Here is a 15,214-nt window from a genome sequence, read left to right on the forward strand (position 1 = left end):
CGCCCTCTTTTGATATTGTCCGATCTCGCTTGGGAAAAGAAATTTCGCTACCCGGCAAGGCTCAATAGACCTTTCTGCGCTTGGTTGGCAAACTGCATTTTTGCCAACCACGGCCTGAAAAACTATGGAAGGTCCAACACTGAAAAAATGAAGAAGAGTTATTACAGATCACTAATATTATTTGATACTTGAAATTACAACATTTTCAACAAAGCTATAAAAAATTATTCCCACATATGTCTTTTTACTATGTGTTGATGGCGTTATGAAGACTTTTTTGGAAAAAATATGTTGCCAACTACGGCTTCAATTTATGCACTTACGGCAGCCCATACAAAATGGCGCCAATGTTTACAAACAAAAGAAAGGCCTATAGTGGGCCTTAAAGGGAAAATACAACATTTGCAAACATCAAAAAATAAAACTACCAAATCATTTTGAAATACCTTGCTGGACTGTTATGAATGACAGTGTAAAGCATCCTGTAAAATCATGGCACCTGGTATACTGTCATTTTCAAGAAAAGTGGTATTTTTGTATCAATTTCCAACGCTGATCGGCCGACCAGCGTTGGAAAAAACTGGCTTTTTTTCAAATACTGACCCCAGTTGACCATCGCACTTGTTTGCAATCGATTACACACCTATGAACGGGTACAAGCCAGCTAGACTGGTTCCCTGACCTTACAATTCCCCAATATATGTAACTGCTCTGTTTCTTCTTAAATGGAGTCAGGGAACCAGACTACAGGAAAATGATTGTTTTTCTTGGTTTTTATAGCATTTTCGAACCCAAAACCTCAAAAAAGTCAGTGTAACTATATTTGCTATATATTTCCAACCCCCCAATTCCATCCATTTCTGAAAATTACAGCAAAAGCAAAAGATGTATATTCCCTTTAACATATAATGACGACACTTTTTTGTTCACATTTGCGCTTTTTATGGGAGCCGAGTAGGGCCGAGAGCAAGGGACCACCGAAAAGAAGTCGCCATCCCGGCCAACCGCCGAATAATCATAAACAAACACCCCAACAAACAAAAAATCAAACAACTCCACACCACTTGAAAATGGTTCTTATTAATAGACATAAGCAATCTTCCTATACTCCGGTCATCTCAGCCTGCAGGATAGTCAGTCTTAACGGCAGCCTGGTTCGCCGCGGTGGTATACACTATGACGCGAGTGTACACATGATGACCTCTCTTTTTCCGTCAGTATTTTATGTGCACAAACGAAATTGATTCGCGGCCCATGTTCCCGGTCACAATACAACTCCGTGTGGGATGAGCGTCCTAAGGCTTGCTCTTAAGAACTAACCAGACAATAGTTTTGTTATCGTGCTCATTCGGGCATTCACCATTGGAAGCCGACCCCGCGACCTGCCAAGGATGAACATTTCAATAGCGATGAATGGACGAGGAAAATAATCTATATATATACAAATGTACTGTTGTATATGTTAGTAAGGTAGTAACATGCAGAAACTCGAATGTGCGCATGCAGTGGGCGAGTGTTTCGATTCATCGCAGGTCTGAAGGGTGTAAAGGTCTGGTGTCGGATTAATCAGTATCTCGCCTTTCAGATTCTCATTTATGTGTCACCACAGAGGAAACGTTAAGATTATCTAGTAAATATTATTTTAGAATTATTCGGCATGGCAAGCAGGTTTAACCGTGTTTTCGTCTCTCTTACGTCAGTGATGGCAGTTTTGTTGTTGGTGTCGATCGTGATTCGGAATATGGACGGCAGGATGCTCCCTGGAAGAGGAGGTAGGTTTCCACTTATTGATTTACTCCATGGTGTATTTTTGTTTCCTGTTGAGTAAATTGTGGAGCAGTAACGGGTAAAAAAAGACTCTCAATGTAAAAACAAGACTCTAAAACTCGCCTGCAGGAACATCAGGACCATGCAGGATGCAAAAGACAGCAACCGTCCGCAGCGTCGTTCGGCGTTCTGCACTAACAATTGGAAATATGGTCCAGGTACAAATGAATTATGTGGTCCGTATATTTTGGTGTAGAACCGGGGTGTAGGGGCGGATCTAGCTTTCAAGAAACGAGGGGGGAAATACCATACTACATGTATCTTCTCCATCATTTACATGAATTCCAGGAGCCTCTGTAGACATTTCTTCGACATACAAGATTACTTGGCTAGTCTAAACCACTCTTTTTCCATCTACGGGTTCACTGAAACTTGGTTCCAAACAACCCCTCCGCCCTATGTTCACATGAATAATTTCCGTCTAGTTCATTCCTCACGTTCCGATAGACCCGGCGGAGGGGTAGCCATGTTTGTCAAGAACTCGCTGAATTTTCGGATTCGTGAAGACCTCACGCCTTCTCATAACGGCTTTGAGACAATCTTCATCGAAATTCAGCGTGACAAAGCTAGCAATCTTGTTGTGGGAAATGTCTACAGGGCTCCTGGTACTTCACTTGACAACTTTAACGAGGCTGTTGGTACCTGCCTAGAGGAGATAACAAGGGAGGGAAAGCTGTGTTACGTAATGGGTGATTTCAACCTTAATATACTCGATTGTGTAGATCACCAACCCGCGGACGACTTTGTGAATGCTGTCTTGGCCTGTGGTTTCCATCCTTTAATCACCAAACCCACTCGCATCACTCCCCATTCTTCCACACTAATAGACAACATACTAACCAATTCTGATCTAAATACCACAGCTGGGATTCTGTACTCTGACATCTCTGATCACTATCCACTCTTCCGATTCACTACTTCTTGTCTCCAGAGCTCTGAATCCTCCCCTTAAACATATCTTTCAAGGGATATTAACACGGACTCCATCAGTTTATTTAAGCAAGACCTCGGCAGCATTGAGTGGAGTGGCGTGTATCTAGCTCAGGACTCTGAATCTGCATATGACACTTTCCTTTCCATTTTCTCCTCCTGCTATAATCACCATTTTCCCTTCACTCTTAAACGGGCCAAAACACCTAGGAATACCAAACCATGGGTTTCTCAATCTATCACTAACTCTTGTCTTTTTAAAAACAGGTTACATAGGCGGTTTCTTCGTAACCCGACTGTTGCAAATGAGCAGCATTACAAAACATATCGGAACAAGCTTACAGCCACCATCCGACTTGCAAAAAAAGGTACTATGCTGATAAGCTTGCCCGTACCAAAAATAATCTGAAAGGTACGTGGCGTGAAATCAATGGGATTTTCGGCAAACAGAAGCACAGCAATCTTCCCAGCGATCTGGCGACAATCTCCTCTCCAACCCGCCTGATATTGCTGATACTTTTAACAAGTTTTTTACTAACATTGGTTCCTCTTTAGCTAGCAAAATTGCCCCTACTAATACCCACTTCACTGAATCCTTGCACAATCCTAATGCTTCCTCGTTCTTCCTTTCCCCCACGAACAAATACGAAATTATTAAGGTTGGAAGTGAGTTGAAGAGCAGTGGCAGTAGTGGCTTTGATGGCATCTGTTCAACCGTGGTGAAATCTGTACTTCCTCTCATTGCAGATCCATTGACTCATATCTTTAATCTGTCTTTTCTATCTGCTTCTGTTCCTCTCAATCTGAAGGTTGCTAAGATTATTCCTATTTTCAAAAGCGGCGATGTTCACAATATCAGCAACTACAGACCTATTTCTATCCTCCCTTGTCTCTCCAAAATTCTTGAACGGCTTGTTTACAATCGTCTTTCTCAATTCATCTCTCATCATCATATCCTTTTCGATCAGCAATTTGGTTTTAGATCAAAACATTCTACGGACATGGCCCTCATTGAACTTTCCGACAATATTACTAATGCCCTTACCAACAAATTGTGTGCTATTGGTGTTTTTATCGATCTCTCGAAAGCTTTTGACACTCTCGATCATTCTATTCTTCTTTCTAAACTCTATCACTATGGCATCAGGGGCATTCCACACCAATGGTTTGCCGACTATCTCTCTAACAGGTCCCAATAAACTTCTATAACGAACCATGATTCCGGTCATCTTAACATCCAGCATGGTGTCCCCCAAGGCTCTATCCTTGGGCCTCTTCTTTTTCTGCTTTATATTAATGATCTTCACAATTCTTCATCTCTTCTTAACTTCACTCTTTTCGCCGACGATACAACCATATTCTATATTCTAGCTCTGATGTTACCTCTTTGATAAACACTCTCAACTCTGAACTCAAGTTGATGTCTTCGTGGTTTAAAGCCAATAAACTTTCTTTGAACCATAGTAAAACAAATTATATTTTTTTCAGCAAGTCGGCTCGTCCTCATGATATCAACTTGTCTCAACTTGTAATTGACAATATTCCAATCAACAGGGTCTCTTCAGCCAAGTTTCTGGGTGTCATCATCGATCAAAACCTTTCCTGGACCGAACACATTTATTCAATCACCAAAATCATCTCTCGAAACACCGGCGTTCTTTCTAAGCTTCGTTTCTTTCTTCCAGCCACCTCTCTGATCTTACTTTATAACACTCTTATTCTCCCGTATCTAAATTACGGTAATATAATTTGGGCGCGTACCAGCAATAAGAAACTGAACGCTTTGGCTGTCGCACAAAAAGGGCCATTCGCATCTGTACTCTATCGCATCCTCGGGACCACTCTGCACCTCTCTTTGCACATCTACGCACCCTCACTCTTACTGACATCAACAAGTTTCACACTGGGATCTTTATGTACAAATTTACTAACAATCTTCTGCCTCGCACATTCTCCTCATACTTCACCTCAGTTCATGAAATTCATGATTATTCAACAAGATCCCGCAATAATCTGTTTGTTCCCTTCACTCGCACCTTGTATTCTATCAACACCCTTCGGTTTTACGGTCCTCGGTTATGGAATGCCATCCCCAATGACATAAGAACGGAGTCGTCCGTGGGTCGATTTAAGATCTCTTATAAACGAGTCCTCCTCTCCCATTATGTAACATAGTTTCATTTCTCTCCTTTATATCTCTCCTTTATTTCTCTCCTCGCGCCAAAAAGTTACTTTCTATGGTTCGAGTCTTCTCCCTCATCGACTCTCACTCTTTACCTCCTTCAGTCTTCTGAACTTTTGTCTCTTCGCAAATAGTTGTAGGCACAATAATGACTCCCATTATTCATGAAGTTTATTCAGAAATTGCAGTCGTTTTGATAGAAAACAAATATTTGAACTCTCAAATTGCGTTTTCCAGACGTGCGGCACAGCCATGTTCGTTGCACGGAGATATACATGTACCATGCGGGTTGCCTAAGTAGTCTTGAACAAAAGTAGGTTTATTTCGTTGTCGCGATTCGTAACCGACACTCGTGGCGTGTATACCAAATGAACCCGGTATCCCGCTCCATTTGGACGGCGCACTGATTTACGCATGCTTTAAGTCTAACTTCACTGGTCCCCATGCATATGGTGCTCCGATGGAGTTTAAAGGGAATATACAACATTTGCAAACATCGACAAATAAAACTACCAAGTTTTTACGAAATACCTTACTAGGATGTTGGTAAATTACAGTCTTAAGCATCTTGTAAAATTATGGCACCTGTAGTGAAGTCGTTTTCAAGAAAATGGTATTTTTGTAAACATTTCCAACGGTGGTCGGCCGACCAGCGTTGGAAATACCTAACTATTTTCAACTACTGCTCCAAATTTACCATTTTTTCAGTCCAAATTTTGTTTGCTATTGGTTCCATGTTCATGAACGGGTGCAGGCCAGCTAGACTGGTTCCCTTGCCTTACAATTTTCCATCATCTATACGTTGATCCATTTTATCTTTTGTGGAGTCAGGGAACCAGACTACTTGAACATTTTTGTTTTTCTTGGTTTTTCCAACCTTTCGAACATTAAACTTCAAAAAGGTCAGTGTAACAATATTTGATCTATTATACTAACCTCTCAAATAGTTCATTTCTGAAAATTACAGCAGAAGCCAATGATGTACATTCCCTTTAAGTAATACACGGTACATTGTACATGTACCGAATGCATAAGGTACCTGTACGGTAGACTACTCTTATGATGCTTGTGATGTAGCGAATTAGGAATTTATAGAGGCTTAAGAACAGACATTGGACAACTCAAATCCAAACACAGGAAACTTAAATTCTGCTTCCAAGTAATTTAATATGACTACAGAAAATGGTACAGAAAGTCATGACGGAGCCAACGCCCTGAAGCCAACTGCAACGAACAATGAATACGGGCGTGCTTATATGGCCACACAAGATTAGGCGGGTATTAGGGTAGCAGACCAGTAAATAAACTTCCATAGACCCCAATGGTAAATGCTCCCACTTCAAAAATTCGGGAAAAATACTCACAACTCTCCAAGGTGTTCGAGACGCACATCAAATTAAAGCTTATTTCATCATCTTTCATTTTCTTTTCGGTCAACTGATGACTTTTAGGAGAAATTTCCATCTGAAGATGATCACCCCTGAAAATAGTCCTGAAGCCCATCGCCATTTTGAAAAACGATGCCTACACTCCATTGCAAAATAGAGCGCTTTTAGGGTCCAAATTACTTCAAAATTACACAGAACTGCAAGCTCCCAGTCCTGTGCACGGCTTCCACCCATATTTTTTACAAACCCTCAAGTTCATGGCCCACAGCATGCCCAAATACCGAAGATTTTGAGGGCATGCAAATCGTGATTTGGCCGGCGCAGGCAATTTCGGACCGATTTACTGGTCTGCACCCTTAGAAGAATTTGTATTATAAGAGCGCCACGTCTGTTATTACATAAGAGCGCCACAACACTACCATACAGTACGGGCAAAGGTTTACGAATCGGAACGCAATTGGCAAGTCCAACGAGCTTTTATTTTCTATTTTCTATCTTTTTAATTGAAAAAAAGTGAATTTCGATTAACAAAAAGAGTCCATAAATTAATTTGACCCACCCACCCACATTTTCGAGAAAAAAAAAAATCGAAATTTAAAAAATCAAAAATTTTGAATGGCCCTTAGAAAGAGCTAAACTATCCACTTCATCGTGTTTTAGTACTCACATAAAGGCAATTGACTTTAACTACTTTTTTTGGGGGGGGGGCGTTTAAAGCACATAATTGTTTCTGTGCAAGTTCTAGGACAAATTTACAAAATTTCCTCTGGATATAACACGGAAAACGTAGACCGCCTAATTTAATTTACTTGTATTATAGGGAAATGGCGACCACCTTATCTCTTGGACTGACTGCGACTTGAGGATTAGGCTGGTTCCCTATCTCACTGACTGACTGTTACTTGTCTCATTAGGCTGGTTACCTGTCTCACTGACGGACTGTCACTTGTGAATTAGACTGGCTACGTCTCACGAACTGACTGTGACTTGAGAATAAGACTGATATATATCTCACTTACTGTCGCTAGTGAATTAGACTGGTTATCTATCTCACGGACTGACTGTGACTTGAGAATAAGACTGATATATATCTCACTTACTGTCGCTAGTGAATTACATGTAGACTGGTTTCCTAGCTCACAGAGTGACTGTCACTTGTGAATGAGACTGGTAACCTAGTCTCAAGAACTGACTGTGACTTGGGAATTAGACTGGTTCCTTATCTCACTTACTGCCGCTAGAGAATTAGACTGGATATTTATCTCAAGGACTGACTGTGACTTGAGAATTAGTTTATATCTCACTTACTGTCGCTAGTGCATTAGACTGGTTTCCTAGCTCACAGAGTGACTGTCACTTGTGAATGAGACTGGTTACCTAGTCTAAAGGACTGAATGTGACTTGGGAATTAGACTGGTTCCTTATCTCACTTACTGACACTTGTGAATTAGACTGGTTACCTATCTCACAGAGTGACTGTCACTTGTGGCTTAGACTGGTAACCTATCTCACTGATAGACTGTCACTTGTAAATTAGACGGTAACGTATCGCACGGACTGACTGTGACTTGAGAATAATACTGTTAACCCATCTCACTGAGCTACTATCACTTGTGAATAAGACTGGTTCTATCTTAAGCAGGCTTTTTAATTCATTGGTTATGGTTTTTAATAGCTGGGTTAATAATGTATGTTTAAAAAAATGTTTTTAAAGGCTAAATGTCAAAAGAAAAAGTATGTTTTTCAATGGCTAATTTGTCCTCACTGGACTTATGATGTAATTGTATGTTTTGATCTACACGTTCACCTTTTTAAAAATATATATTTATATTGTAATTACTTTATCTTTTTAATGTGTACAGCGACTAAGACCATATTATTTACGGGGGCCATATAAATGTTAATTATTATCATTTATTATTATTACCTCACGGACTGACTGTGACTTGAGAATTAGACTGGTTACCTGCCTCACTTACTGACACTTGTGAATGAGACTGGTTACCTATCTCACGGACTGACTGTGACATGAGAATTAGACTGGTTACCTATCTCACTGACTGACTGTCACCCGTTTATTAGACTGGTTACCTATCTCACTGACTGAATGTCACCTTTGAATTAGACTGGTAACCTATCAGACTGTTTGACTGACTGACTGTGACTAGTGACTTAGACTGGTTACCTATCTCACTGACTGACTGTTACTATAGTGACTTAGACTGGTTACCTATCTGACTGTTTGACTGATTGGCTGTGACTAGTGACTTAGACTGGTTACCTATCTGACTGTTTGACTGATTGACTGTGACTAGTGACTTAGACTGGTAGCCTATCAAACTGTTTGACTGACTGACTGTGACTAGTGACTTAGACTGGTTACCTATCTCACTGACTGACTGTTACTATAGTGACTTAGACTGGTTACCTATCTGACTGTTTGACTGATTGACTGTGACTAGTGACTTAGACTGGTTACCTATCTGACTGTTTGACTGATTGACTGTGACTAGTGACTTAGACTGGTTACCTATCTGACTGATTGACTGACTGACTGACTGTGACTAGCGACTTAGACTGGTTACCTATCTCACTGACTCCCCGTGACTAGTGACTTAGAGCTGGTTACCTATCTCACTGACTGACTGTGACTAGTGACTTAGACTGGTTACCTATCTGACTGTTTGACTGACTGACTGGCTGTGACTAGCGACTTAGACTGGTTACCTTATCACTGACAGACTGTCAGACTGTTGAATTTTTCATTACGTTACCACTACAGCTAAGTTCTGCGGACCTTTTAGTCATTCCCAGTTGACGGAGTACTACAGACAGTCCGTACACTTTGAGTAGTTAAAAGTACGAGGCTTCACGTCGCCCGCCTTGTTGTTACAGTTGCCCAACATCAAGAATTGACGACCGAGTAAACAAATATCGACAGGTTTAATTGTGTAAACAAATTGACCAATCTATGGGATAGTAAACACAGCCCGATGCTTGATGAAAATCATTTCCCTGCAACTGGTTGCTACACTGTCCAAACCTCAGGAAGAGACAGTTGAACAAACTTAATTTGGACTAATTCTTGATAAAAAAAATGTGTTTCCTTATTTATGTTTACCCAACTTTTTTTCCATTGTGGGGCTAAGCAATTCAGGATATTGGGAAATCGGATAGCCTTAAAAATACAGGTTAATGTAAGATAGGATAGACGGAAAGTGTGACATATTTAGGATAGTCAGTTGTTGAAAAGATATTTCTTCTGAAAAAAAATTACATGAGTACACTAACGTCAGACATAATTTCGTCTCAAAAAGATCTTGTTTGTTTCTTATCCACAGCTATTTTTCCAACTCCAGTTATCCGCTCCCGCGTGGATATGAAGAACAGTAAAAACATCCGAACTCTCAGTGACACATCAACAGGCCCTCCAGATGCTGCAGAAGGCAGAAGAGGTTCAAACGGTAACCAAACTACGCGGCTGCCATCGGAAATCGATGACCAAGAAACTTCCAGGGAATCGAAGAAACAACACAGAATAGTCATCATTGGCTCCGGACCTACCGCTCTGGGTGCTGCTAAAAGACTCCACGATTTCGGGCAAGGGATCAACAACAGCGTGATCACTATACTGGAAGAGCTAGGCAAACTAGGAGGCCGAGCCTCGTCTGTTAGGGATGATAAAGGCTTTCTCTGGGACGATGGATTTCATGTCGTCTTCTCCCATTATACCTACTTCGATCGAGTTCTGAACATGGCAGTACCCGAGTGGAACTACCGGCGCAGGTCGTCATTTGCCTTCATGAAAGGATCAGATGACGAGAGGAGATTCATTCCTTATCCAGTTCAGAACAATATCCACGTCATGGATAAAATTGATCAGCAAAAAAGCCTGCAAGGATTAGAAGAGATTGCCAAAAATCCCATCACCAGTAAACCCAACAATTTTGACGAGTGGCTGCTGCAGAAATTCGGAGTGGGTCTTGCTGACGTCTATATGAGGAAATACAACCCGAAAATGTGGACGGTCGACCCCAAGAAAATGAACTCGGCCTGGGTTGGCGAGAAGGTTGCCGTACCAAACATTGAAGAGATCAAGACCAAGATTAAAGAGGTAGATATAAACGGGACAAACACCAAGGATTCCGAATGGGAACCGAACCGTTTCTTCCGTTTCCCCAAATATAATGGAACTGGTGGAATTTTGCAGTCAGTTGCAAAACAGCTTCCAAGCCACTGGTTCAAATTTCACGAAAAGGTAACCGGTATTGATATTGACCAAAAAATAATATCCATTGAAAGAGGAGATGCAACGGAATCTAAATACACATTGGAATACGATACTCTGATATCAACGATTCCCCTGGACATTTTGACTGGGTTTTTGAAGAGTCGTGATCAGTCTTTGGAGCAGATGCTGGAGCTAGCATCCCAGCTGGTGTACACACACACTCACGTCGTAGGCGTCGGCCTCACCGGTCAACTACCCAAGACCCTCGCTGATAAATCTTGGTTGTACTTCCCGGATTCTGATTCTCCGTTCTACCGCGTGGCAATGTTCTCCAATTACTCGGATGACCATGTACCCAAAGCGGGAGCGTACTGGTCTCTCATGTGCGAAATAGCCGAACCGCAGACAAGTTCTAATCCAGCGTATTGGAGTAGGGAAAACTTGATTAAAGAATCCATTCAATCTTTAGTCATGTACGGGTTTATCACAGCTGATATGGTAGTCTCCAAGCACTACCGTCGCCTGGAGCATGGGTATCCCGTCCCTTCACTTAAAAGGGATATGATCCTTGACACGGTACAACCTTGGCTGAAAAACAAAGACATCTACTCCCGTGGACTTTTCGGAGGTTGGAAATATGAGGTTGGAAAGCAAGATCATTCCTTCATGCAAGGAGTCGAGGCTGTAGACAACTTCCTACATGGCATTCCGGAGTTAACTTATACGGACCCGAATCTCGCCAATTCCAAGAAAAACACGGGTCGCAAAATTCCGTTGGATTATGAAATCGTCGTTGCCCAGTACCAGGAGGACCTGGATTGGGTTAAGCCGTTCGCGAATCGGACATTCGTCTACCACAAAGGGGGCGACGCATGGCCGACTTCCCAGTGGTACTCGTGGGAGAGGCTCCCTAACATTGGTCGAGAGAGCCACTCCTATCTGCATCATATCATCACCAACTACGACCATCTTCCAGATGTGACCGTATTTTACCCCGGAGAGATTGCCGATCACAAACGACACTGCAGGCGAAATCCCCTGGATGCGGTCTCCAAGGCAAAGCGAGGCATCCCATGTAGCAAAGGAGGCGGCTACAGTGTACACAAGAAACACGTCATAAGTGCCGGTGATAAGTATTTACTGAAGCCCAAGAATAAGTATTTCAGACCATCAGATTTTACGTTCATGGAATTTTATGAATACATCTACGGTCACAAGCCGCGTGGAGGATCAATACCACACTGCTGGAAGGCCTGTTTTGCCGCCACGCGAGAGATGATCAGAAAACACCCTTTGGAGTTTTACCAGAGAGCGATTTCGGCTCACGGTAATTCCTCAAACGCAGAGGAGTCCCACTACTTCGAGCGATTGTGGTTTCACATGTTCCACGATGAACCCTGATGATTGTCACTTGTAGCGTTTGTTGATAATTTTGTATTTTCAGCAATCAAATACTATTTTGGTTATCATTAATGTTTATTCTCCATTTTTGCAGTGTTGGACCTTCCATAATTTGGCAACCCGTGGTTGGCAAATTTGCCAACCACGCGTCGGCGATAGAAAGGTCTACATAACGCGTAGAACATTCACATATCGGAAGCCATTTTTGCAAGACCGGGCCGAACTGGTCAAAATGCAAATTCAACTATGTGGCTGGTGTATGGGCATCCGCTATATCCAGTCTTTATATAGAGATCAGTGGTATATGCAACAGTCCTAGTGCTTTTAACATATTATTTGCGATATTGGCTGTGTCTAGTTTGACTGGCCTACTTCTCTTGTACACTCGCGCTTCACGCTAAACGCAGCACCCTATTGGTACGCGCGTAGATATTTAAATTGACCCTCATGTCATAAGTCATTCTGAGAATCCACGCGCTGGCTAGTATCAGACTTTAAATGACCTGCCATTTTGAGTCTGTGTTCAGACTTAATAGGTAGGTGCGAAAATGATACGACCAGAACGGAAAAAAGCGACATTTTCATCGCTATTTTCGATTGACACTCGGGTATGTTTAGGTGTTAAATAGTTATGTTCACCAACATAATGCCTATCATGCATGTTATTGTTGCTCCTATTTTTTTGATTTTCACATTGGCGTAATGCTCAGTACATTTATCATCTAGGCGATGTGCCTCAAGTACATGTATGTGCAAATGTACTAGCCGATCACAAGGATAGGGCTTTGCTGGGTCAAGTTGTGCGTTTTGAATGGGTGCATACCTATGTTCCCTTTATACCTATGTTCCCCAATACCGATGTTCCCCGAGATCCTTACCATAACCATAGCCCTAACCCTTACCCTAATCCCAAGGATTTCGGGAAACATTGGTATTGGGGAACATAGGTATTAGAGAACATCGGGTAGATCCCATTTTGATTGTAACGGCTACCCGACCTACCATGTATTGGGAGACGTCAGGGATCATCGTGTATAGGGAATCAGAGTATCATTTGGATTAAGACTAAGTGATAGAAAACGCACTAATCACTCACTTTATCATGGGTGATTTCAGTCCCTTTATAAATATTTTCGAATGACGAAAGAGATAGCAGTTCCATAGTAAGGGATCACTACTAACTTTTTCTGTTGAGTTTAGACCATGTTTAGGAACAGCAAGTGCCTTATTTATTTATGCGCCTATCATAATGTCTCCCCCCCCCCCCTCGCGCTAACCCAGGTCCGAGGTCGGGATTTGGTCTCGTTTTTCATGCCCCAGGGAGGGGATTTTGGTCGCTCAAATTACATCGTTACCATTGGCGTACTACAGAAGACGCAGTCACTAGTGCGCCCCACGTATCTATGTCGGGGCATGGTCAGGGATTGTCATTTAAAATTTACCCGAGGGGTGGGGATTTTGTCACTTCAAAAGTTACAATCCCCACGACTTGGGTGGGACAGCCCGGGGGAGGGGGGAACGATTGATAGGCGCATTCAACGCGACGTTATTTCAGAAACAACTTTTTTATTTCAAACACAAGTAAAGGTTCACAAACAATTAGAGAAATGTTCGAAAATTCTTAAATTGAAAATTGCAAAAACATGTGAAAATTAGTAAAATCATTATTCGTTATTCATATTATTTCATACAATTTCATGTCGGTTTGAGAATCCCTGCATTTTACTTGTTTGCAAATGAAAAATAAAGGAATGAATTGTTTTCTTCAAGTTTCGATATGTTTCGATCAGAAGGTGTGGTTGTTTTGGTTTAAGTTGGGGTGGTTTTTTTTCAAATCGAATTTTAAATTAACCTAATGAATCGTATCTTATATAACACTTGAAGAGTCCAAAATGATTAAAAGCTAAAGTTTTTCTTTGTTTATAAAGAACATTTTAGATGAGGGCGTACTGTATTGTCCACCCTTCCAACTTCTGATAAGTGTAAACTGTTCCCACGCAGGGGTTGATCCATGAATTTTCGCGGGGGGGGGGGGGGGGGGGGGGGGTTCATCAGCTAAAAAAATCCTAAATGTGAAAGATTTTTCTCCGAACACTTGGCCTCCGACAATCAAAAGGTGGGTGGGGGGGGGGGAGAGGGGGATCGTGCCATACTTTCAATGGGGGCGCTGTTCGAATCCACGATTATTTACACTAGCCTAAAAAAAACCTAACCAAGCTGGCTGTGTCTGTTTTTTGTGCACAGTCCGACATTATTACCAGTTTCATTTTTAGGTGTCAGACCAGGGGGGGGGGGGGGGGGTTCGCATATCTATGAATCTACGATTTTCTTTTTTGACCCAGATGTCAACCTTTCCCATAATGCACTGCAAATAAATTAGTTTGTTGGGGAACTTGGTTGCCTCGCCTCTAATTTCTTATAGTTCTCATCGAACGGATGTTTGATGAAATGGGGGGGGCTGTAACGATGTCATTTTCTGGGTAAAAAAATAATTTTAAAATCCCATTTATAAAAGCAGTTTAAGTGTTATTATCTAAAATGTAACGATCTTGTTGAAAAAAAGTCATTAACTTTGGGAAAAAAGTCTGAAGGGTGCAAGCCAGTACAAAATAGGCCCGAAATTGCCTCCGCCGGCCAAAACACGATTTGCATGCCCTCTACCTTTTTTGACATAAGGGCATTTTGTGGGTGATGAACTTGAGGGTAAAAAAGGAAGGGTGGAAGCCGTGAACAGGACTGCGAGCTCGTATTTCTGTGAAATTGGGATGAAATAATTGAGCCACAAAATTGCTCTATTTTGCAATGGAGCGTAGACATCCTTTTTCAAAGTGGCGATGGGCTTAAGGACTAGTGTTAGGGGTGATCATCTGTGGATTGAATTTTCTCCAAAAGTAATTAGTTAACCGCCAAAAAATTAACAGAAAATGAAAGATGATGAAATAAGCTTCACATGTGATTTGATGTGTGTCTAAAACACCTTGGAGAGCATTTTTTATATTTTTTGAAGTTGGCATAATTATTACTGGTAGTTCATTAACTGGTCTTCAACCTGAATAAATCCCCAAATGGGGGTAATGACAGGATCCTGATTCGTTAAATAAAAAAGAAAATCACTTTTTTTTTTAAAATTATTACTGATGTTTATACAACTTCATGAACATGACTCACGATTTATTAGTACCAGATTTGAATTCGTTTACATTAAACCTTCATCGATTAAACAGTTTTATTAACTTCAAAGAATGTAGGCTACCC

The 15,214-nt window shown here is 41.5% G+C and overlaps 1 protein-coding gene across 1 annotated transcript; it reads left to right on the forward strand.

Annotated features, from left to right (window-relative positions):
* Window positions 1-1,193: 1,193 nt before the first annotated feature.
* On the forward strand, window positions 1,194-13,735 carry LOC119735746. The gene is made up of 2 exons (XM_038209662.1): window positions 1,194-1,772; window positions 9,669-13,735. Exons 1-2 carry the CDS (start codon window positions 1,658-1,660, stop codon window positions 11,957-11,959), a joined length of 2,406 nt encoding a protein of 801 aa, XP_038065590.1. The 5' UTR covers window positions 1,194-1,657; the 3' UTR covers window positions 11,960-13,735.
* The last annotated feature ends 1,479 nt before the right edge of the window (window positions 13,736-15,214 follow it).

The sequence above is a fragment of the Patiria miniata genome, unplaced genomic scaffold (assembly GCF_015706575.1).
Source record: "Patiria miniata isolate m_02_andy unplaced genomic scaffold, ASM1570657v1 HiC_scaffold_29, whole genome shotgun sequence".
Lineage (NCBI taxonomy): Eukaryota > Metazoa > Echinodermata > Asteroidea > Valvatida > Asterinidae > Patiria > Patiria miniata.

What these genes read in the sequence shown, in the direction of transcription:
- LOC119735746 (XM_038209662.1), top strand. Translation starts at nt 1,658, where the DNA reads ATGGCAAGCAGGTTTAACCGTGTTTTCGTCTCTCTTACGTCAGTGATG. An exon ending in GATGCTCCCTGGAAGAGGAG is followed by an intron (nt 1,773 to 9,668) that starts GTAGGTTTCCAC and finishes TCTTATCCACAG; the next exon opens with CTATTTTTCCAACTCCAGTT.